General features: G+C 34.9%; 1 protein-coding gene across 21 annotated transcripts in view; it reads right to left on the reverse strand.

Annotated features, from left to right (window-relative positions):
- Nucleotides 1-26,438, reverse strand: part of PPFIA2 (PTPRF interacting protein alpha 2) — a 493,309-nt gene that overhangs the window by 180,971 nt on the left and 285,900 nt on the right. For all 21 annotated transcript variants that reach the window (XM_063711635.1, NM_001133874.1, XM_063711647.1 and 18 more), the window contains 2 exon segments: nucleotides 12,559-12,660; nucleotides 1,044-1,208 (listed from right to left, as the gene is read on the reverse strand). In XM_063711635.1, coding sequence (XP_063567705.1) covers nucleotides 1,044-1,208; nucleotides 12,559-12,660 — 267 coding nt within the window.

Genomic DNA, 26,438 nt, shown 5'->3' on the forward strand with positions numbered 1-26,438 from the left:
TAATTCTTATACTAGTTGCCTCTCATTGCTAAAATAAAAATGAGATACAATTTCTTCTTAATACTCTAGAAGACAGAATTATAGTTATCTTTACGTACACACTCCACATAATCCCCTGTTCTCAGAACATCTGACAGACCAATGATAAAAATATAAATGTATATAAATATTAAATAGAACAAAAATATTTGCATGCTTAAAAACTAGATATAACTAGGAAATAATCCCTAGTTTGGATTTTAATGCTCAGAACTTGTCGGATACTTTACAATGAAGTGTCCCAATTTCCACTCTAACTCCTAAAGCTTTATTAATTTTTAAAAGTTCAGTCTTTGAAATTTCACGAAATTGAAATACGTCATAAGCCTTCCTAATCTCCTAAGGATATTATCATCATATTGCTTTATATATGTCAGTAGAACTTATTTGAGTAACAGCTAAGAGAAGCTTACAGCTGCTTTTAAAAATATCTAAACACAGGTTTTTCTACTAATACCTTATGATGTTACATGCAGAGAATCTTCAAATGAATATTTAAAACTACAATATTAGAGACATTAGAAAATAAGATGCTTCTAAAATAAATGTCTAAAAGTTAAAGTACATCCAATTTGCATTTCAAACTATATATAATTTTCAGTTAGTGGTCTCTTATTTTGGAATCTATAAAGAAAGACCAAGGTGGGGGTGGGGGCAGGGAGGGAGAGAGAGAGAGAGAGAGAGAGAGAGAGAGGCTCAATAATAATATTAAATGATATAACATTTTGAATGCCATCTGAAGTAGGGTTATAATGTACCATAATAGAAGTCTAATTCTGATAAGCCATAGATTCAGTGGTTTAGAAAAAGAAGATGTTTATGAATATTACCAACATCCACACAGTAATCCATTTTCACTTTAAAAAAATGATTTTTCGAAAAACTCAAAAGTGTTCCTCAACTGACTGACTTTAGGAGTCAGGTGAGTCAATGGATGAAGACAAAGAGCTTGATGCTGATGACAGAAGTGTAGTTAAGCTTGAACTCTTTTGTCCATACTATACCTTTTCATCCAAGGCCTTGTGGTGCTCAAACAAAGATTTCAGTGCCTTGAGAACTTCAACTTCACTGGATACTCCTGAGGGAGACTGGGCTTGCCGTTTTACCACCGTCATTCTTAGTGACCTTTCATGTCGTGACACAAGGCACTCCAAATGCTCCAGTAATAGCTATTGGGTTTAACAGAAAATGCTATTATCTTATGAATACAAGTCATAAATACTTACAAATGACTTCCCCCTTAAATTATTGCAGGCTTACATAGTATCTAATGTTAGCTGCAGGTTACACTGCAAGCAGCAACAAAGAAGCACAGACCTGTTTAAAACAGGGTTTATAAAATACATTAAAGATAAATTGTATTCGATCATATAACAAGTTACTGAATTTAAAAATGTGATGCAAACGTGATGCAGTCCTTTAGCAAATGTAATAATTTCAGTATGAATTCAGCAGAAATAGAACACTTGGCAAAATATGTATGATAATGATGAAAGAACATTGCTTGATGCATCATGATCTTTTTAGAGGACGATAGTGAAAGTCAAAATTTATTTCATTTACATATGGCCATTAAAATTATTTGAATTGAATAAAATGAGCATAATCATTATAAAATTACTTTAACTTAATCACATGGTTTTATTCATAATTATTCTTTAGATTAATTATAGAAAAATATATGCAATCAATTAGAACATAGTAACTGAGATTCTCAATTGTCAGTTCAGGAAAGGAAGTTAAGGATATAGTTTTAAATCTATGATTTCCCAGGGTAGCCTCTGGGGCCATGACAGAGGTGGAGGGAAAGTCCCTGAAGAGTTTCCAGGCTGTTTCAGGCTCTACACTCTTAGCTTTTGCCAGAGGAGTTCTGCTTTGAAATGTTTTGTGAATTGGGGTTTCATATTTGCTTTCATTTCAAAAGGAAGTTCTACTGCTAAAAAACAAAGATACATGAGAAGAAAATCAGAAATTGCTTGATTATTTTCAGTTATTATAATTTTACTAGTGAAGAACCACACACATTGGTGAGCATTATAGGAAAGGTCTTCGGAAGCATAGTGAAAAGCATAGGCTAACAAGTGGTGTCTACTTATGCAAAATAAAGAAGAAAATAAAGCAGAAATTACCCAAACAAGAGATTTAAAAACAGATATAAGACACTGAAAGTGGAAAGAATAAAGAAAACAACTTTCTTTTTTTCTTTTCAAGATATTTTCTAAAAGTTTAACTGTAATGAAAAATGTTGGTTTTCACTATACCACTGTTAGATTCAGTGTCACGTATTAGTATCATATTTTTTGGTTCATTTTTCTACATTTGCTGTCACTAATTATGACTCAAAATGTCAGAAAACTTTGCCATTATTGGGCACAAAGAACATCAGTATCTGAGACACTAAACATGTATAAATCAGTAGATAAGAGTCACATTTAAGGGTCAAAATAATCGCCGGGCGCGGTGGCTCACACCTGTAATCCCAGCACTTTGGGAGGCCAAGGCAGGCGGATCATGAGGTCAGGAGATCAAGACCATCCTGCCTAACACAGTGAAACCCCATCTCTACTAAAAATAATAATAATAATAATAATAATAATAGTAATAATAATAATAATAGTAGCAGTAGTTTTTCAGTATGAAAATGACCTGAAATTTTAAAGGAGCCCTTTAAAATTTATCAGTCTCTGATTACATTATGGTATTCTATTCTCTCAAATTCTATAGTTACATGTATCTATTGCATAAATCCAAGCTGTTTTACATAGGTTGTGGAGATTTGCATGAACTTAATAATGTCTGTTTTTCCGGTGGCATCTGATGTCAATCTTTCCCTGGCAAACTATGTTCCAGACTTCTGGCCTACTTTTAGCTCCTCAGTATGTCAAGCCTTTGCTTATGCTGTACCTTCTGCCTAAAACACGCCTTCTTCAGTTCCTCATTTAACCAGCTCTTTCTCATTCTTTAAGTCTCAGCTTAAACATCATCTCTCAACAAGGCATTTGCTCACTACTGTCTAAAGTAAGTTTCTCCTTTTCTCCACCTCCAAAAGTCTCTATTTCAATCTCTTACTAATTTTTTTCAGAATATTTTATGATGTGCAATTTAAACAAATTGTTCTACCAAATTTCATTCTACTTTCCCATTGCAATAAAAGCTCCATGAGAGTCGGCACAGCGTCTGCCTTAATCCTCTTGATCCTCTCTGGATTTGGGTGTTAGCTCAATTCCCAACATCTATAGGTATGCAATTAATATTTGTTGAGTGAATTGAAATATTAATAAATGAGTTAAATTTGCATACTTCATATAGTTTTATATATCTCATACAGATTTGGCCTGTATGAAAGCTAAGCCTGTGTCCATGGTTAATTGGCATTATTTCCTAAAAGCTTAGGCTAATTAACATTATTATGTACATCTATCCTTCAATCTGATGACAAAAATAATGAAACCTTTACAATACAATGAAAACTGTTTTTTTTCCTAATTGTAAATTAGAGTCATCTTCCATATTATGGTAATTCAATAAACATATTGGCATCTAATTTTGCACAATACAGTGTAAGATTCAGAAATATAAAATACCCACCCTCTAGGAAAAGAAACACAATAATGATGCTATAAAGGATATCTGTTATTAGAGACTACCTAAATCTTTTGATCACACTCTTCACATTTGGCAAGTGGAACTTTTAACTGCTTCTCCCTACCCTCATGTCCTCATTGTCTCTTTACCCAGCTTAAAGTTAACAGTTCAGTATTTGTAAGCATTCTCTTTCATGCTCCCTCAATTTCTAGAATCTGATCACTTGCCACTACATCCACTGCTTACATTTGTGTCCAAGACCTATAATCTCCCCCTGGATTATAATGGCTCCTTAACTGGTCCTCCTCCTTTCAGCCTTTCATCTTCAGGCTATTCTCAAAACACTATTTCAGTTAAAATGTGAGTTAGGTCATTTATACCTCAGCTCAAATTTTCAATGTCTTCTTACTGAGCTCAAGTGAAAGTCAAAGTCCTTATGCATCCCAAAGGGATCTAAATTTTCTGAACTTATCTCCTATTTTTCTTCTTGCTTATTCTGGTATAGCTACGTTGGCTGCCTTGCAGTTTTTTGTTTGTTTAGTTTTGTTAGTTTTGCTTTTAACAGGCTAAACGTCCATGTCCCCACAACAGGGGATTTGTACTTCTTCTTTTCTCTAACTAAAACATTCTCTTTCAGATATCTGTATGACTATCTCACTTCACCTTCTCTTTCATGTTTTAACTCAAATGCCACTTTTCAATGAGGCTTTCCCTGGTTACCTACAACATTGGATATCTCCTTCCTAGCATACTGAAATGTTGTTTTGTGTCATTAAGTTTTTGGATAGTTTGTCATATCATGATAGATAATCAGAAAACCTTCTCCCAAAGGATTTGCAACTATTTATTAGAGTCATAGTACTATGGACAATAAAATATCAAAATTTCTTGAATATTACCTCTGAGCTAGGACTAATTTTCTGGTCCTCACTCTGTAAGAGTCTTCAGTAACCTGGTGGACAAACTGATTCACCTTGTAGATATCAGCCTATTTCCCTTGCCACCATGTCATATTTCTCAATGTGCATAAAGAAGTGACCATGCTTTCAGGGTTATAAACCTGACAAAATGGACTTCCCACGATTAAGACTGATGGAGATACCACCATGGCTGAATGGCCCAGCGGCAAGCTGCAGCCATCTAACTTGAGCCCTGACATGATAAAGTACAGCTGGAGACCAGCTAGTCACCATGAAGCAAGCATATTACATCAAATCCTTTCTATTAAAGAGAAGGCAGTTTTTCCTCACTGTAATAAACCCCCTTTTTGGATGTAGATTTGCTTTATCTAATGGCCACACTTCTACCAGAAACACCATCTTACCGAGTTTTTGCTTATAGTCGTGTTATCATATACAACATTACTTCAGACAAAAAAAGAAAGCAAACAAACAAACAAAAAAACCCTGATTTTACAGTGAAAAGAGTAATGCAATGGATGGATGCTCCCAGGGACCCCTGATTTTATCACACTATTACATCATTTGGAAGTAGCTGATCTTATAGAATGGTTAAATGAGCCAAGACTGTTTTTTTTATTTTTTATTATTATACTTTAAGTTCTAGGGTACATGTGCACAACGTGCAGGTTTGTTACATATGCATACATGTGCCATGTTGGTGTGCTGCACCCATTAACTCGCCATTTGCATGAGGTATATATCCTAATGCTATCCCTCCCCCCTGACCCCACGACAGGCTCTGGTGTGTGATGTTCCCCTTCCTGTGTCCAAATGTTCTTATTGTTCAATTCCCACCTATGAATGAGAACATGTGGTGTTTGTTTTTTTGTCCTTGCGATAGTTTGCTGAAAATGATGGTTTCCAGCTTCATCCATGTCCCTACAAAGGACACGAACTCATCTTTTTTTTATGGCTGCATAGTATTCCATGATGTATATGTGCCACATTTTCTTAATCCAGTCTATCATTGATGGACATTTGGGTTGGTTCCAAGTCTTTGCTATTGTGAATAGTGCTGCAATAAACATACGTGTGCATGTGTCTTTATAGCAGCATGATTTATAGTCCTTTGGGTATATACCCAGTAATGGGATGGCTGGGTCAAATGGTATTTCTAGTTCTAGATCCTTGAGGAAATTTGTCAATTTTGGCTTTTGTTGCCATTGCTTTTGGTGTTATAGACATGAAGTCCTTGCCCATTCCTATGTCCTGAATGGTATTGCCTAGGTTTTCTTCTAGGGTTTTTATGGTTTTAGGTCTAACATTTAAGTCTTTAATCCATCTTGAATTAATTTTTGTATAAGGTGTAAGGAAGGGATCCAGTTTCAGCTTTCTACATGTGGCTAGCCAGTTGACCCAGCACAATTCAAGCTTGGACATAACACATTGCTAAGTAGGAATGCTATCATCCTGGAATTAGTATATCCTCAGAACTACTGATAGAAGTAAGATAGAGTTTCTTTCTTGGAATAGCTATGGGGCCATGTATGTAAGTCCAGAAACCAAGGTTTATAATTGGAATTTATAATTGCCAACTAGGACCTGTGACTAGTGGAGAAAAGAGGATCATTCCTTTTTTGTTGACACACACACACACATGCTCACACACAGACACACACACTATATATACACACATGCATGCATGTTTGTGTGTGAATATATATATATATAATGTATATTATTAATACATTATTCTCTTTTCTGTTTTCTGTACCTTGTTACCATATTTTACCCATTAATTATCCCCATTTTCTACCCCTCCCCCTGACGGTTTGATAGTTCCTCACCATCTGAATCCCATCTTCCCAGTATCATTTCTTGGGAACGTTTACCACTAGGTGGCAGACCTGTGACTTAACATCAGTCAACCAGACCTGACCACCCTGGCAGTTAGCTTGAGGGGGCAGAGAGGAAACATGCTGGGAAGGGGTAGTGGCAGAAGCTGCGTGTTTCTGGGACTGGGCTTGTGAGAAAAATTTACAAAGCTAAGAAATGTGGTCCTAGAGACTGTCTGAAAGCTCAGTTTAGAGATTTCTTATATGCCTTAATTAATGTCTTGATTTAAACAGCCAAGCTATATACTCTGCTTTGTGCAATTAGGAACTCTCATCTACATGATAATAAAAACCAAATATGTTTTTATTAATATAAACAGACTCCTTAAGGGATGAACGATCTCACTTATCCCCAATACCAAGGAAAATATTCTACATAATATGTGCTTTATACTTGTTGAATTGGGTTAATGATAAACATAAATTATTCAGGTTGAAGAATATGCACAAAAATGTTCTCATCTGGCATATATATATGGCCTAATTTAAGGTTACAAATAAAAGTAAATGAATTAAGAGTACAAAAAGTGATACTTAGCTAAGATACCATTAACAATCTACTAATTACACACCTTCACTGGGAGCTACAACTTTAGCCTAATATTTAATAATTCTCACAGAAAGTGCAAATGGAACTCTTTGGTATACTCAAAGGATTGTAGAGACTATCTGAATGGCCATGAATCCTACGTTGGAATTTTCTTTAAATGACCACAGCCTCTATGTGTATAAACACATATGTATCATATATTCATACACAGACACACACACACACACACACACACACACACAAACCCACACATCATGCATCATTGGGAATTTTTTGGATTAAGTTTTGCCTTGAAAGGCAAGATGGCCTAGGTAATCTAAATCTTTTATTTTACTATGATTCTGTAAGGATTTCTAAAACTATATAACTTCCTATTAGATCTTAATTCAACACAACCTTGTGAACAGTTATTTCCAATTATAAATGGCACTGAAACAGAAACACATTCTTCCCTGTAGACTAATGTGGCTGCTGTAATATGGTCATATAGCATGACATTAACATCTGAAAACAAAAACCTTTAAATTGGTTGCCTTCATACTCAACCCACTCCGTATCTTTTACCCTCAAATATCGTTTAAAATCCCATATGTTTCTTACACCCATGTTTGGTTATGAAATTGAAATAGCTGTTGGGAGGGCATATGTCCTATCCTATTTACTCTTGTACTGATCATATCCTATCATAGAACTTTCATAAATAACTATATATGCACATGCATGTACACACATGTAGAATCTTTATCTGCTTTCAGCTGAGAAGGTCTTCCTTTTCTGAATTGGACTGTATTTTCTACCCACTGACGAAATACGTTTGGATGATATTATTAACTTGTATAGGCAGAGATTTGTCAATAAGAAAAAATTTTTCTTTAGTAGTGACGGGTGTCTAATTGTATCTCAATATCTGTTAAGATAATTCCTTTGGCTCAAAACAAAAGTGAGGGCATGATAAGAAATGTTTCAAATGCAATTAAGTCTTCTTTTTAAGTTTATGATCCATGAGATTAGGTTACAGCTTTATTATTTATAACTAGATATTAATACTGTTTCTCGAAATCATAACTTAATATGAATACTGTTTCTCAAAACCATAACATTTTTCAAAGTCACACAATAGTTACATTCTAAAACATTATGAACAATTTAAAACATCCTTTGAGATCTTCAGCTACAAAAATAGTTGAAACAACTCTGACAATAAAAATGTTCTTCATGCTGACATTCACAGGCAATAACTATATAAAAATTCCCAGTTTTTCTTTACCTCTTCATTAGTTCAGACAACTTTGTCAAAACATATCTTATTGATCATTTTGAGTTGAAATAACATCAGGAATAAGTTATTTTCTATAAATATAACCTTCTGTAAATATATACTTCCAAAGTATGGTCAGAGGAGTTTTAGGAATAACAAATTTTGTTTCAATATTTTTTCTACATTTTTATCAGTATAAAGATATTGAACAGAAGCTTGTTTGTATGTTTCTATAAATATCCACTACAATTTTTTGAAATTTCTATTTTTGTATAATTGTTTATAATATTATAATGATTTTATTAGGATATTCTTAATTTAATAATTTTAGGCAGTTGGATTTAAGAACAACTGAAGTGATGACTGGTTTTCTTTCATTCACTCATATTTTTGCAATGTCAACGAGGTGTTTCTGTGGAGAAAACATAATACGTGGCCAGGCCATGCATTTCAGCTTTGACCTCAGAATAAAAACATAGCGCATTGACTTTCCACGTGACTAACACAAAATAAATTAGGATTGAATTACAAAAATTTAAAAAGGCCAGGAACAGTGGCTCATGCCTGTAATCCCAGCACTTTGAGAGGTGAAGACGAGCCGATTGTTTGAGCCCAGGAGTTTGAGACAAGCCCAGGCAACATGGCAAAACCCCATCTCTACAAAAAATACAAAAATTAGCTGGGTATGGTGGCATATGGCTGTAGTCCCAGCTACTTGGGAGGCTGAGGTGGGAAGATCACCTGAGTCCAGGGAACTCTAGGCTGCAGCGAACCATGATTGTGCCACTGCACTCCAGCCTGAGTAACAGAGTGAGACCTCGTCTCAAAAGAATTAAAAAAAGAAAAAAAGAAATTTGAACAAACTGTGTTCTTCTTTAAACATAATACCTTTGCATCACATGTGAATTATGGGTGACATAGGAACAGGATTTCTTAAATACCATAGTCTGTGGGTAAACTGAGAAGGAAGTAGTGGACCCTCTGGGTGTTTCATTTATAAGCCATTTATAGGCCTGGGACAAGTTACTTACTACCTTAGTTTTCTCTTGAATTAAATAGGGATAATGAGATTGCTGTGAGAATAAAGTGAGTTAAACATGTAAAACTTTTATAAAAACATTTAGATTTTAATGTTAGCTATTATATTATTATTATTCTCTATCTTCGTTCAATTCCCACTGGAACTTCTACTTTCTATTTTGGGAGATGGTACAATTCATTCAAATATCATTATGCAGAAGGACTTTTTCTGATCTATTGTTTTTGATAATATTCAAAATTAATACAAATGACCCCATCCACACATGGTTTCATGGACTGGCTTTTTATGTTATTTAGCTCAGTTCATGAACATATGCTAACTACTCGATGTAAAGTGAGCCACAAGTTGATCAGAACTTTGGAAATTGGAATGCTCAATTACACTTTATATTTTATTTTATTTTATATATTTATTTATGTATTTATTTTTTGAGATGGAGTCTCCCTCTGTCGCCCAGACTGGAGTGCAGTGACACGATCTCTGCTCACTGCAATCTCACCCTCCTGGATTCAAGCGATTATCCTATTTCAGCATCACGAGTAGCTGAGGTTACAGGCATGTGCCACCATGCCCAGCTATCACTTACGCTTTAAATTTGCTCACAATCTGACACCAATTAAAGTTTCTTTACATGTGAGAAGGAAACACTAGCTTGTTGCTTTGTCTCTATGACCAGCACACAGATATTTATAGCAACAAGAAAAGCACAACATCTAGAAAGAGAAACAACTATAAAATCTATAAAAATGGTTTTATTTAGCAACATTTGATAAGGCATTTGGTGGGAAGAGAGACATATTTGATTTTCAGCTCTGGAAACTTAAGGAGTTATTATATAATTAATACTGTGTACAAGGGAGTTTTCATAAATCTGTTTTCCTTGATGTAGTCAACAACAAAAATCCTCCACATCACTGCTTTAAAGAAGGTAGAAATGTATTTTCCAGCCTTATTCATATTTTCAAAGTAACTATTATGCATGGTTGAAATCAATGGCTTCAATATCTGTTATTGTTATTTTAAAGGAACTTTGTATTTTTCTAATTTTGACTCCTGAATAGGTACTTCACATGTGGCTCTCCTTCCTCCCTTTATTATCCAAGACTCCTTTGCAAAGACAATAGCCTCAGGTATTTCTGGTTCTCATGGGGTTCAATATGATGAAAACTGTATGGATTTTGTCACCAAATCTCTTAGCTCTCTAAAATTCATCACAATTAGATACTGTGGTGGTCTGACTGTTAAGAAATGTCCTCTCTAGCTGTAGTAAGTCTTTGAGCAATAATGCTGATGGCCTCATGGTTAGTGCACAGGCTCTGAATTTAGACTGCCTTACCTTTCAAATTCATTCTTTGCTATTTACTAACTGTGTGACTTCTGGCAAGTTTTCTGACCTTTTCTGAGCTCACTTACCTGGTCTGTAAAATGGAGATAATTATAACATCTCCAGAGGGGTGTAGAAAAGAGTAACGGGCTGAAGAAAGAAGGCTAGATGAACCTACGCAGCTAATAAAAGAGTGACTGGTGCATTTTAAATGTGAGCATTAGTTATAAACCTAACCAAAGCTTTGTATTTCCCTGCATTCTCAGCTTTCTGCTCCTACTTTTACATTTGAGTGTGCTGTGTTAAATCAAGGAATGTAGTCTAAAGTACTAAAATATAACACAGTGGAATAGGGCAGAATAAATGTCATGGTATAAATAAATTTTAAATTTGCATGAAAACACAGTGTTAAGTTAAAAAAATCAAGGATAGGAAATATATAGAGACGAAGACGGCAAAAGAAAAAAATTGTCTGATATCTGATAATATGATCTAAACTGCCCTTGTTACGCCCTGTTTGAGGCAATCCATTAGACAGGTTCATCAGAGTCTCATTGAAAACCAATTCAATGTATGCATGTATGTGAATTCTCTTTATCATAAAATAAGACCTTGATAAATAGGGACATAAATTCAGTTTGGTCATGTAACCATTTTGCAAGCAACCCTATCTCTCATTAAAGGCACAAGCTCCCAGGTAGCAGAACTGTATTTTATATTACTCTCTAAGACTCATAAAGTGAATAAGCCATTAGCTATACCTAATTTTTTTCAGGATCGATCTATTATAGCTATAACATTTAGACTATTTTTCACCAACTTAGTATTTAAATTGAACTTACATCCACATAAAAGTGTTTTTTTTCTACTTCCTTTTAGTAAACTGTACTCCTTTATGGGTAATGTGGTAATTTACATGTTTATAAAATTTAGTGATTTTTTTCTCAAATTAAATACAGCATGTTTTATCAAATTCTGAACTTTAATGTTACATGGCATGTCATATGCTTGATGAAAATACATGGGTTTCCAGAAGTAGAATCTAGCAAATTCCATGAGTTTCATGAAATCAGAATATCATGACTAGACATTCCCTTGGAAATTTATTAAAACATAAAGGCACTCCTCTTTTAATGGGCAGATTTTTTTTTGAGTTTTTTTTTTTTTCTTGACACTATTTTTTGTTTCCTTTTTATTTTATTTATTATTATTTTTTTTTGAGACAGAGTCTCACTCTGTTGCCCAGGCTGGACTGTGGTGGTGCAATCTTGGTTCACTTCAGCCTCTGCCTCCCAGGCCCTCCCAAGTAGCTGGGACTGCAGGTGCGTGCCACCAAGCCTGGCTGACTTTTGCATTTATAGTAGAAATGGGGTTTCACCGTGTTGGCCAGGGTGGTCTCGAACTCCTGACCTTAGGTGATCCGCCTGCCTTGGCCTCCCAAAGTGCTGGGATTACAGGCATGAGCCACCGTGTCCGGCCTTTTTTTTTTTTTCTTTTTAAAAAAATATTTTGCTGGGAGGAGGTGAGGACCAAACCCAGGTCACTCTTTTGTAGCAGCCCTTAATTTAAACTCTTCCTCTTCTCCAAAACTCTCCTCTTTTGCCCATTTCCAACCTCTGAGGGATTACCCTACCCCTAAAACAACTTTTTGAAAGTTTGAAACCCATTATTGAAATCCAGATCTTCTTTTTAAAGTCAAATAAAGTAAAGGCCAGAAGGAATGTGAACATTTTGTAAAGCAACATAGTGATTTAGTAGCTGTGACTATAATTTAGGTTTCCTGTCTTTTTATTTTGAGTTTTATAGTATATCCTCCTTTACTTTAAGTAACTGTGAGTTACTATCTGCTTAAAGTAATTCTAATGTTTTAAAATGCTTATATTTTCTTCTTATATGTGTGTTAGATGTAATGCATTGAACTACAAATAGAATTAATTCCAAAAAGGCTGCTTTACACACTTACTCTTGTGTTGTTTCTTTCAGCTTTAAGTTCAGAGATTTCTTCTTCCTTTTCTAGAAGTTGTTCCCTGCAGGCATTTAATTCTTTTGTCAGTGCAGCAAATTCCTGGAAAAGTAATAAAAATATTTGAAGAAATATTCAAGATCTAAAAGCAGAAAAAAAATTCAAAATATAAATTTCAAAATGAAAAGAATGGGGAAAAATGACCCCATTGACTGGTCGACATATATTGCTGTTACGAAGTATCTTAAATTCATTATTCAAAACATGCTAATCCATAATATGTATCATAGGCATTTGATTACAATACACTGCTTAGATGGGTGTATAAAGTATATTTTAAAATATATCCGATACATCACACTGAGCCTAACGTTAATATGATAACTTATTCCTAGAGTAAATTTAAGTTTGGCTAATTTTATGAACAGCTCCCAAAATCTTACACTTTAATTCCTATACAGCAATGTTTATACAGAGTACAGTGGATCTTCAGAACAACCGCAAAAATCCCTGCTAAACGTGCTATTTTGAGATTAACAAATTTATTTGTTAACAAGATGAATCAGGGAAATCTACCTTTTTTTTATACAAAATAATAAATATGCCTAAGATTTGACAACATTATCTAAGATTTTCTTATTAATCTGCATATTGCTCAGTCTTTCTAAAAGGTAAGCTCCATGTGGACAGGGGCTTTGACTTGTTTACGGTTACACCACCAGTGTCTAAGACATAGTGGGAGCTCAGATGGTATTTATTTTTAGTTCATAGAAATAGGTCATATTGTTACCAAAAAATTGGGGATTCTGGAGTAATTCTGCCTTCATGTGGTTAATGACACTGTGAAGGAATCTTCGTTGGCCTCCTTCCCCTACATGGGATTAGAGATCATATGATATGGTATTTTTACCAATAGGTGGAGAGTTTGTTAACACACAGAAAAGGTTATTTAATAAGAAGACCAAAAAATTTAACTATTCTGCTATTCTACCTTATAAACAAATATTTATTTTTTTAAATATAGTAAACAGATCCATGTTATCACCAAATCCTTTAGAGTGATTTTCAGTAGTAACATTGATGCTTATCAAATATTTATTTGGGAAAACTTAGCTCCATGCTGAGAAGGCACTCAGAAGATTAAAAAAAATAAAATGAAGGAGACATGTTTAGTTAACCTAACCTCCAGGGAGGCAAATTTAATAAAAAGTAAATGAATATGATGATTATGCAAAGCTGGGGAAGGTTTGGAGTTTATATTTTTGTTTGCCTTAAATCACTTATTTTGCTTAGTTTCTCTAAATGGCTTCAGCCCAGGTGAGTACTTCAAAGATCTCAGAGTAGGCTTCAGGGCTTAGATTCTAGATGATAGAATTTATTGTTGCTTTTTGGCTGACACAGGGATAAATGTTTTCTCAACTGATTGCTGCCTGCTTAAATCTTGCTAATACTCTGAGCATATTATTTAGGTGGTAAATGGAAATAAAACAAATAGAAAACAATAAACCTTTCTCTAGAAAATAAAATTTTCTTCATATACAGCATAGTTTTGATAGAGAAAAGAAGTGATACCTGAAGATTCTTTATTGCACATTATTAACATGTAGGCATTCGGAAACAATCTTATACTTACATATATTATAAACATTGACTAAGATAAAACATAAAATCTGTATATTTAACATCATACTAATTATAAAAAAATGTATGCATCTATTAGAATTTTAACATTAGATATCTCTAGGTGGTGAAATTATGAATGAATTTTGGTTTTTGGCTTCCACCCAAGTATGTCAATCACCAAACTTTTTACAGTGGAGAAATATGTTTTTGTGCTTTGAAAATAAGAGAAAATATAAACCTGTAAGTGCACTAAAACAATCAAGTTTTTAAAGCAGAGGGGAGAAATTAGTGAAGATATTATAGGCCACAGAAAGCTCAGCCTTTTTTGTTATCATGGCACTGATTCTGAGTAGGCTAGTGACTCCATGTATTAAGATTAGTCTCACATTTATTAACTTCCTAGCAACTTTCAGGCACTACTTCCACATTCATTATACCATCTTGCTCTCTAAATACCTAGGGAGGAGGTCTTACTCCCATCTTATAGCTGAGGATACTGAATAATGGTAAGCTGTAGGTGTAAGTTCACAAAACTCACAAGCCATAGGTCGTGAGTTAGCTCTGAGCATCATTCTCCACTGCAAGTTTAGTGCTTTTCTACTATTTCATTTTGAACCTAGTTGTTTGTTGGGTTTATATTATTCAGATCTGGAGTACATTTAGAGGTACCCTTTTTCCTTATCTGAAACATTAAATAATATTACTACTGATATGGTTTGGCTCTCTGTCCCCACCCAAATCTCACATTGAATTGTAATAATCCCCATGTGTCAAGGGCAGGAAGAGGTGGAGATAATTGAATCATGGGAGCAGTTTCCCTTCATACTGTTTTCCTGATTGTGAGTAAGTTTGAGATCTGATGATTTTATAAAGGGAAACCGCTTTCACTTGGTCCTCATTCTCTCTTGCTGCCATCATGTAAGAAGTGCCTTTTACCTTCCACCATGATTGTGTGGCCTCCCCAGTAATGTGGAGCTGTGAGTCCATTAAACATCTTTTTCTTTATAAATTACCCAGTCTCGGGTATGTCTTTATCAGCAACGTGAAAAAGAACTAACACAACTGCAATTATCTTGCATGATCCCCCTTAATTAGTCCAAGAGTGTGGGGAACTAGAAGGTCCGAAGTATAGTATACCTTCCACACAGAGCAACAAGTGTTAAGACAAGTATGTTCTATGTATCTGAGACTGTGTAGAGGCAGATATCTCACATGGAGTTAACCACCAAACATTTTAACACTTTTCCTCTGACAGTTCTGTTTCCTATACCTATTCTCCTTACCGTGAACATGAACTGAGCCTTACATCATCTTACAAAGATACCGCTAACAGCAAATAGGGTTAACATTGATTGCAAACTTACAGTATGTCAGGTCCTCTGCCAAGCAATTTATATTAATTACCTCATCAATCCTAATAACACACCATAGGAAACTACTAAAATCTCACTGAGGCCTAGAGAAGTTAAGTATATTGTTCAAAGTTACACACCTAGTCCATGATGGAGCTGGGCTTTGAACCCAGACAATCTAACTCATACTGGGTGATTATGATAAGTTGTTTGTTTCCCTTGACCATAGGCTTTTCCCTTCTGATTTGTGTTTCAATTTTTGGAAAAATTATATTTCCCAAGGTCATCAAACTTTCAGTGCTTTTTACCTTCAAACATATCAAATTTAAACCAACTTTAACTTTCAAAATTCAAACCACCCAAAACATGACCCTTTCATAACTAATCAGCTTTATTACTTACAGAACAATAGCAACTATTAATACCACTTTGAGCAGTTGGCACTTTGTTTTGCCATGCCCCAAGCTAACCATCTTACATGAATAATTCCATCGACTGCCTATTTTTCAGATGAGGACACTGAAGCTTAGCAGTGATGAATAACTTGTTCAAGGTCACAGCTCAATATGACCCATTTTGATTCTAAAACTTTTAGATTTCTGCAACACTGCCTCCTTCTGGCTAAAAATGGAGTCTCTTATCAAATGTCTCAAGCATTCTGAGATTACCATCCGTCTAACTATCCAGCCATTCATACAACATTTATTGAACACTTACCACATATCAGACCCTGTGCTAGATGCTGAAGATATGAAGATAACATAGAACAGTTGTTGCAGTTGACCTTATAGAAATTTCAGAATTCACATTTGAGGCCCATCAGGGATCTCCATCATTAACCAGCACTCAAAACCCATCACCAAAGTGCCACACACAGAGTGATACTAGTGTATGCCCTTTAGAAGTCATATGTCCCTCAAAAGCCTCCTTCTTAGATGGTCTATCTTCTGCAACTACTGTCAAACATTTCTCTTTCCTGTTTCCATTTCTACCTTTTCATTTTTTTCAACTTTTTTTCTTGTTTCTTTTACAAACTACCTTCTGTGCCTCAAATACTCTTCATCATCCCTCTGCCTAACTAATTCATTTTTAAAAGCAATAGTTAGCTTTCTTAATGCTTTAAAATACCTAGTTGTATTGTTTTTATAATAACTGAATTATGTGTTCGTCTCCTCCACCTAAACAGTACAATCCTTTAAGGCAAGGTTGTTAGTTGTTAGTGTATTTTTATATCCTTAGGTCTTAGCATAGTTCCTGGAAAATTAAGTAAACAATAAATCCTTGTTGTGATAATAAATAAATGGCTTACTTTCCTCAGACTTTGGACTTTGATACCAAAATAAATTTAGAAGATATTATTGGAGGTTTTTTTTAAATTTTTCTAAGTGAGATCACTGTAATTTGCTTAACATATAACAGATACAATATTCTTTTTTACTTTGTAGCTGTTGTTTTGTCTATATTGAAATATACTATATTCTACATGGCAATGACATTATTGTCTGCCATGCTTTTCTAACGTATATATATATATATATATACACACACACACATACACATACATATATATGTCATTTTGCTCTTTGTAGTTGTGACTGATCTAATTCTCTTATCTCACTGATTCAGACACACTTAGCTCTTTCTACAGATTCCTTTTAACTCAGACATGGTGAAGTATGAATAAAGTTTCCTTCTAAGATTTCTCACTGCTTTAAGCTTCTGATAATACTCTGTATTACATATTGTATTCTGTTTCTTACCTTTTTCACTCATATATATGTATGTATGTATATGTGTGTGTGTGTATATATATATATACATATATAATATAGCGATTACCTGGAAACTGCCAAATTCAACAAATTATTCAGAAAATCTTCTCTGATGCTGGTAGTTTCTTCAAAGAGATATGCAGTATACCTCCCACCTAGGAATAGGCTAGCTCTAGTGCTGAAGCTCACTATCATGAAAGCATAATTTTGTGATATAAATATTTGTGTTGAATGCAAACATACTAGAATGAATGAGAGCCTATGCACCTGAGAGAAAATGAATGTGGCAGGAGAAATAATGAAAATATTTTCTATTCCATAGTGCTTTAGGCCTATTGCTCTGAATAATTCATGCATTTAAATTTATCATTTGTTCATTGGATCTATCACATTGGTCTTATTCATTCTTAAAGTGAAAGTATGTATTTAACTAATATGGTATTTCTCTAGTCTAGCATTTCTCCAATTATGTTTTTAGAACAGTATTTCCACAAGATTCCCAGAAAGGAATTCACTGGGAACAACCTAGATTTCCATATATAGAAAAATGTATGAATTAAATATAGTAAATGTGCATGATGGAATATTATGCAAAGGGAAGAATAAACAGGTTAGATCTTTGTATAGTAACATGGAAAGATTTCAAAAATATAATTTTGAGTGAAAAAGGTAAGAAACAGAATACAATGTATAACAGAGAGTATTATCAGAAGCTTAAAGTAGTGAGAAATCAATGTTAGAAGGAAACTTTATTCATACTTCATCAAGTCTGAATTAAAAGCAATCTGTAGAAAGAGCTAAGTGTGTTAAAATCAGTGAGATAAGAGAATTAGATCGGTCGCCAAATACTAAGCATACTCAACAACTTTTCAGACTATTTTGTTCACCAACCTATGCATGGCAAATACTTTCTTTTTCCAAAGAGCAAAATGACTTTCCCCACTCTATATTTTGTCCCTTGGAATTTTAAAGAACAGTCAAGATCTAGACCACACAGTGCCACAACAGTACCCTCAGCGCGAAGGGATGGGTGCCCTTCTCTTTCTTAGTGTGTCCTCAGGCATATCACAAACACATTTATAGGAGCACTCACTATGTAGTGGACTCCGTTTTTAGTGCTGGGAAGATGACAAGCAAAGAAGCAAGTTAAAGTCCCTGCTCTTGATATGTTTATATGCATTCAGGGAATTAATGATTCAAACTACTTTTTCTCTGAAATTAATCTTTTCTAGCCATTTCTATCCCTCTCAATAGTAATTCAGCTCATGGTGTAAAGCAATAGTTTCTTTATTTAAAAAAAGAGGAAAATAAAATAACTTTTTTTTTCTGTTAATATCTTAAAATTTTGAAAGTATCATTTCTTTTACACCAACACAGGACATCTAACTTCTGTGCACTCCTAAATTTGTTACAAGTCTCTTAAATTACATAAAATTTAAAGCTCTTCTATTTCAGCTAATATTCCCAGTTGTTACCTTTTTACTTATTTTCTTCCCCGCTCCCATCATTTTTTCTTTTAAAAACAGGGTCTCACCTGTCTTTAAAAAAGGACAGGGGTCTTGCTATGTTGCCCAGCTTATCTCAAACTCCTGGCCTCAAGCAATTCTCCCACCTCCACATCAGCTTTCCAAAACACTGGGATTACAGGTGTAAGCCACTGCGCCTTGCTCTTTGCTTAGCTATCATTTCTTAATTACTAATTATATGCTAGGTACATTGTTAGGAACTTTACATCTATTATGTCGTTTAATCATTATAGCAGTGTTATTATTCCCAGAACACAGATGAGAAAAGTAGAAGAGATTGTTTCCATCAAAACCCATTCTATTATATGGCAATGCTGGTGCCAACATCTCTGAAACCTGTCATATCCCAGAGCAAAGATAAGCTGTCTTGTATCTTATCAGTGGTTTCACTCTTTTGTGCTGACTTCTAAGCTAAGGATGAGCTTGAGTAATTCAAGTGTCTGTGCTGCAAATATCTCAAATGATAGGCCTTAGGTCAATACGTTGTTCTTAGTGAGTTTAAAGAAAAGAGGCTTCTCTTGTTTTGATCTCTGCATATGTTATTTCCAAAGTGAAAAATACAGGGGCAAAGCATAGATTCACTCAGTTCTTGTGCCTATTTACATTCCATAAGAGTAACCTAGACAGGAAATTAAAGAGTGTATAATTTCTTCTGGTCAACTTTCCTCTTGTTTTTAACATATGCCTTTTCCACCTGGTATATCACCATAGCCTATCAGGCTACCCATTCTCAGACAGACACAGAGCATTCTATTTTTATATAGGTTCATCTTTAAACTCATTTTCTGATATTTAATAATAAACATAATAGAGCTCGAAAAAAAAACAACTTCTAACTTCTCTGACTCATTTCAGATGGTATGCTTACTTTAGGAGGTTTAATTGAGAAAAAATGACCTATTTTCTCATTTACTAAATGCTTGAAAGGCTTTGATTTAATAGGTAAGTCCTCACCTCAGGAAAGCTGGTTAGGAGAAGCTGCATGATAAGAGGAAAATTCAGCCTTTCAATTTCAAGTCAATGACACCAGACAGTCTCCAGAGAAATCTGTGACAATGCATTCATCTTGATTACAATTTTAATACTCTTTACCTTTCAATTAAACTGCATTTTCTAATCTTGTGGGCCACTTAATTAATGAACTGACAATGGCCTTATTTCTGCAGCCATCTATCTGAGTAAATCCTGCCTTGAAGAATCTTGAGTGCAAACCAGTTTGAGAGAGAAGAGGAAAAATAAATGGTGAGTTGGAATTCAGCTTCACTAAACACTGACAACACCCTCACGAACCACAAAAAAGCATCTTTTAAGTTTATTCTTCAACCATTTGTGCAAATCAAAAATAGCTCTCAGGAAAGCATATGGCATGGAAGCATGCTGATTTGACCATCCAGCATTTCAATTAGACAAAATTAACTGCTTCAAAATGCTTTTTTTATAATGACTTCCTTAGGCTATGCCCCTCATTTGCTGTATTTTGGTGTTTCCTCCTTTGAACTTTAATAATTCTTCTAGCAATTCTATTTGTAACACTCAGTGGAAAGCTTTGGATTTTAAATCTATTTTTATTTGCATATAATTTCACATAAATTTACATGTAAAAAGATATGTATTTTTTCCCCAAACCACAGGACATACTTTCTAGAACCGATTAATAACAGAAGCATTACATTTAAGAGATATAAACAAAGCAATAAAAAGACAATATATTTCTCAAATTTTATATCTACACTTAGTATATTAGCTGGTAAAAATTCAGAAGAGTCTTTAGAAATTCAGCTTGGAAATCATTTAGTTTGGGAAGAAAGGCATATAGAAATTAATACTTCATCATTATATCACTATGTATATGCAATATTTTTATTTTATTATGTAACCAAATGCAGTGTTAATGACCTCTGTTTTTATAATTGCCTTCTAGTCTCACATGAGCCCAGGGAATGCTGTCATCCAAAATTACTGTGCAAAACAGCCCATGTCTCATGGTCAGCCCTGGGCTAGACAGCTTGAAGGTAGAATCGCCCGCATAACTAATGCAATGTGACAGGCACAACTGGACTCAGAATTTTCACAAAAATCATTGGGTAAGATGGCTCAAGTTAAAAGAAAAACGGGGTTTAAATTCCATGTGCATTATATTTCGTGCCCCCTTGAATCTTGAATTTTTATGTATCTTTATTCTAATTAGAGAGCTTTTTGGTCTTTTTCCTAAAACTGCTTAATAGAAGACTATGTTAATGTATCATGGTGACTTGGGGGATGCAAGCCTATTTAAAATCCAACATGCTACAAAAGTCATTCCCTTGGTAGATGTGTACTTGGGTACTTAGTAACTTTTGTTTTCAAAATCTTCTAATCAAGGTACTTAGAATCTTTCAAAAAGTGGATGTTTGTGGAAATCAAAATTGTCAAGCAGTCTCAGACTGTCTGTCCATCAAGCCATGAATCATTCACTATGCTCCTACTGAAATGTACCTATCTTATATCTTATTCCCACTCTGCTTTGTGGACGCCAATTTCTCAATGTACGTAGAGAGCTGCCCCAGGCATTAGGCTTTCTTTGACAATAGTTTGCTAGAGATGAGTCAGCTTGCTTTTAAACCCTGGAGAGGCGGCACTACAGATGGTTTTTAAATCCTGGAGAGGTCACTACAGATTGGTTGGCAACGTATTTGGAGGCAAGGTAGGGTTTTCTCAGTATCCCCACAATGGCTGTTCTGCTGGCACTGCATTGCTTCTGTGGGCCCTAGTCACATTTGCCTTCTTGGGCCCATTCATCTATTAAAAATATATATAATTTTTAATATATATAATATTAAATATAATAAATATAATAAATAATATTAAATATAATAAATAAAATATAATAAATAATATACATAAATATATATATATTAAAAACCATGCAGTTTTTTTCTTTAATGGTAACTGAAATATGACTCCAGATTTACCTACCCAAGGCTCATTGTTACTCATTGCCCTTTTTCTTTGGAAGGCACTGATACTGAAACTAATTTTATATCAGGGACAAGAGGATTATCTTCAAGCATAATAATAAAAAGGAGAGAGTTCTACTATATCATTAGCAAACTAGCATGGCAGAAGTGATTGACATTAGTATGATAAAGTAAAAATACTCAGCACATTTTTGGAGAGAAAATATCTTATTGTACCCCTCTGTTCCTGTGTTCTTGCAGTAATTCTTGCTGATCAAAAATTTACATTACTACTACCTAAGACACATCAAGTGACATTCTATAATGTTAATGTATATAAGGGTAGAGCCTATGAGGAAATTCTCCAGATATCATAAAACAGTTCTTAAAAGCTTTCTTAAACATGTCTCTGGCCGGGCGTGGTGGCTCATGCTTGTAATCCCAGCACTTTGGGAGGCCAAGGTGAGCGGATTACCTGAGCTCAGGAGTTCAAGAACAGCCTGGGCAACACAGTGAAACCCTGTCTCCAATAAAATACAAAAAATTTAAAAATATCCTTCAGTATCTATGGAATTAGAACATGTTACATTATTTGAACATTTGATGACACCATGTCATGTTAGTGTGTCCTTTATCTTCTATTATCCTCTCCTCATCTCTCTGATTGCATCTATTATCACTAACCCAGGGCTCACACATCTCTCAAGATGTTTTCTGGTGTCTGAAATGCAATGACAGTATAAAACATATTTGAGAACTTTTTAATGAACCCTTGCATTGCTTGTTCTGAGATGCTGTTTGAGTGGAGCCCAGCTGCCTACAAGTCTGACCAGAATCCAGAGTTAAAGCCTGAAATCTTTCACAGATTCCCTGACCCAGGTGAGAAGGATGCTTCCTATTGAATGAAGCTCCCACCTCACCCTTTGGGCTCCTGCTGTAAGTTTGAGTAGCTGCCTTGCTCCCAAATCCTGTCCCTCTGCATAATATTACTAGAATGAGAAAGAGACAAACCCAATGGCTTAGAACCAAGACTGAAGTTACTCACTCCAAGTTTCCTTTCCCTTTGACTTGCTCCATCTCCCCTTCATTTTTCTCCAAATAGAAAAAAACAAAACAAAACCTTGTTCTGGTCTTATTGTATCAAGTATATGAAAGAAGAGAGAGGGAGGTCATCAGGAAGCAATTCTAACAGAGGAACCAACCTACTTCTTCAGCCAATTAATGCTCTTGTCCTTAATTCTGACTCATCTTCATGGAGGAGAGGGAAAGTATCTTCAATCTCTATAAATGCCCAAAATATATTTATGCTTATTTGATGCTTCATGCATTTGTACATTTATTAAAACTTGACATTCTAAGTACATTAGTACAATCACCTGGCCCAGTAAGCATTGTAGTTAAAGCATGTCAGCGCTGAGTCATTGCCAACCAAAAACTCTTTTGGCAGGAAAAGCCAATTTTCAACAGCTCTGACAGTGTAAAGCAGGAGGCATGTTTGACAAGATGCTGCATATTAATTTAAAAGGCTTTAGCATCTGGTTAGGTAACACCTGCTGTGGCAAACACTCCGAGACACACAAAATAGCATTCGAGCTGAATATTTAAATCTCCCAACATAGCTCAACAAAGCTCTAACTCTAAACAAAACAAAACAAAACAAAATCACATCTCTAGCAATCAGTTATAATTACATAACCAAAAATATTTGGGCTACAACATTGTTTGCTGTTCACTGAGCTGAAATGCTGTAGTGGGTGCTATAAAAATTGTAAAATCTATTGAAACATATTTTCCTGCCTTGAAGAATTTTACTGTGTGCAACATTTAAAATTGCACACTGTAGCTCAGAAAATAGCACTTTGTGTTATAATATATCAATATACAGCTAAAGCAGTTTATCACTGAGGGGTGGGGGGGATGAAGGCATTAAATAATAGAGTAAAAGAAGCAAACCATGAGAGAGAAATCTGGAAAGACTCTTCTAACCACTCTCTCTGTGAAAGCACATCCCAGCCTAAGGATTGTAGTTGTCTGGCAATAGGGGCGTATGTGAGTTCTGGAATTGTTAGGACACACTAACATGACATGGTGTCATCAAACGTTCAAATAATGTAACATGCTCTAATTCCATAGATACTGAGGGATATTTTTAAAGTACTCAAAATTTTTGTGTCATTTACTGTAGAGAAGGAACTTGCCCTTGTCAGCCTAGTTTGGATACCAGCTCACTTTGACAACGCATTTCTCTCTGCAAATTTTAAAAACTGACACTTTGATTATTTCTCTATTTACTTCACAAAATATTATTGGATGCCTAATATGTAGGAGAGCCTGTGAAATTTTTCAGACAATACAATGTGTACAATGGTGAAAAAGACATAGTAAATAGAAGTAAGTGAACAATAATTACAATGAAATGTGATAAATGCTGTGATGGGGTTATATCCAGGGTGCCCAGCATGCACCCCTGTAGGAGGGTATGTGTGTGAAGGGGGCATCTAAGATGAAATGTGAAAAATGAGTAAGAGCCAGGCAAAATGTATGTTGAATGAAAATTCTTCCAGATAAACGGAGCATCATGAGCAACTTTCTAAGATCCAAAAGAGCCTAAGCATACTAAACCTATAAAATTCTTACAGAAATACATAGAGGTAAATCTTTGCAATCTTGGATTAGGTAATGGTTTCTTAAATGTGACGCCAAAAGCTCATACAAGACAAGTTAAAATAGACCAGGCTCCATCTGCTATGACTGAATTGTGTCACCAAATTCATATGTTGTAGCCCTAATCCCCAACATGGTGGTATGTGGAGATGGGAACTTTGGGAAATCATTAGGTTTAGATGAAGTCATAAGTGTAGGGCCCTCCAGCTGGGATTACTTCCCGTTTTAGAAGAGGAAGGAACACCAGAGCTCTCTCTCTGCTATGTGAGGGCATAGCGAGAAGGCAGCCATCTGCAAGCCAGAACGAGGTCTCAGCAGAACCCGTCCATGCTGAAACTCTGATCTCAGGTTTCCAGCCTCCAGAACTGTGAGGAAATATATCTTTGTTGATTAAGCCATCCAGTCTATGGTATTTTGTTATGGGAGCCAGAGCTAATTAATATACCATAAAGTTAAAAATGTTTACACTTCGAGTAGAATCATTAAGAAAGTGAAAGACAATCCACAGAATGAGACAAAATATGAGCAAACTATATATCTGATAAAGGACTGGTTGTCAAAATATATAAATAACTATTACAATTCTTTAGTAAGAAGACAAATAACCAAATTTATACATGAAGAGATAATCTGAATACACAGCTCTCTAAAGATAAATAGCCAAAAAGCACATGGAAAGCTCTTCCACATCATTAATCGTCAGAGAAATGAAAGTCAAAAGCACAGTGAAATACAATTTCACATCATCTAGAATGGCTATAATCAAAAACACAAATAATAACAAGCATTGGCAAAGATGCAGAGAAGCCTCACACACTGCTGGTGGGAGTGTAAAATATGGTGCAGCCACTTTGCAAAACAGTTTGTCAGTTTTTCAAGTGGTAAAACATAGAGTTATCATATGGTCTAGCAATTTCACTACTAGGTATATACCCAAGAAAATTGAAAACATATGTCCACACAGAATCTTGTACATGAATGTTCATAGCAGCATTATTCATTATATGTAAAAGGTGGAAACAATCCAAATGTCCAACAGTGGAGGAATGAATTTTTAAAATGCATATACTTTTTTGTTGTTTTATTTCATATCGTTTTATTTCCTGTGATAAGAACATTTAACATGATATCTGAACTCTTAACACATTTCTAAGTACGCAATACCTAAATTGTAAACCAAAGGCACTATGTTGATCAGTGGACGTCTGGAACAAACTCATCTTGTATAATGGTAATTTTATACCCATTGAACAACAGCTACCCACATACCCCTTCCCCCGTCATCTGGTAACCACTGTTCTGTTGTCTACTTCTATTTCTGTAACTATTTTAGATGCCACATACATGAGGAATCATGCAGTAGTTGTCCTTCTGTAACTGACTTATTTCCTTCAGCACAATGTCTTCCAGGTCCTTTCATGTTGTCACAAATGGTAGGATTTCCTTCTTCATTTTTTTGTCTTTCCTTTTTTTATTATTATTTATTTATTTATTTATTTATTTTTGAGACAGAGTCATGCTCTGTCTTCCAGGCTGGAATGCAGTGGTATGATCACAACTCACAACTCACGGCATCCTCTACCTCCTGAGCTCAAGGGATCCTTCCACTTCAGCCTCCAAGGTGGCTGGGACCATAGATACACATCACTACTCAAAGGTAATTTTATTTTTATTTATTTATTTTTTTTCAGTAAAGAAGAGATCTCCCTATATTTCCCAGGCTGGTCTCGAACTCCTGGGCTCAAGGGATCCTGCCGCCTCAGCCTCCTAAAGTGCTGAGATTTCAGGCAAGAGCCACAGTGCCTCGCTTGGGTTTCTTCTTTTTTTTTTTTTTTTTTTCAAGGGTGAATAATTTTCTATTGTTTGAATATATCACATTTTCTTTATCCATTCATCTATTGATGGACATTTAGGTTGTTTTAATTTCTTGGTTATTCTGAAAAATGTTACAAAGGACCTAGGGGTGCAGATGTTTCTTCAAGATTCTGATTTTAATATATTTGGTTA

Source organism: Pongo abelii, chromosome 10 (genome assembly GCF_028885655.2).
Source record: "Pongo abelii isolate AG06213 chromosome 10, NHGRI_mPonAbe1-v2.0_pri, whole genome shotgun sequence".
In the NCBI taxonomy this organism is placed as follows: Eukaryota; Metazoa; Chordata; class Mammalia; order Primates; family Hominidae; genus Pongo; species Pongo abelii.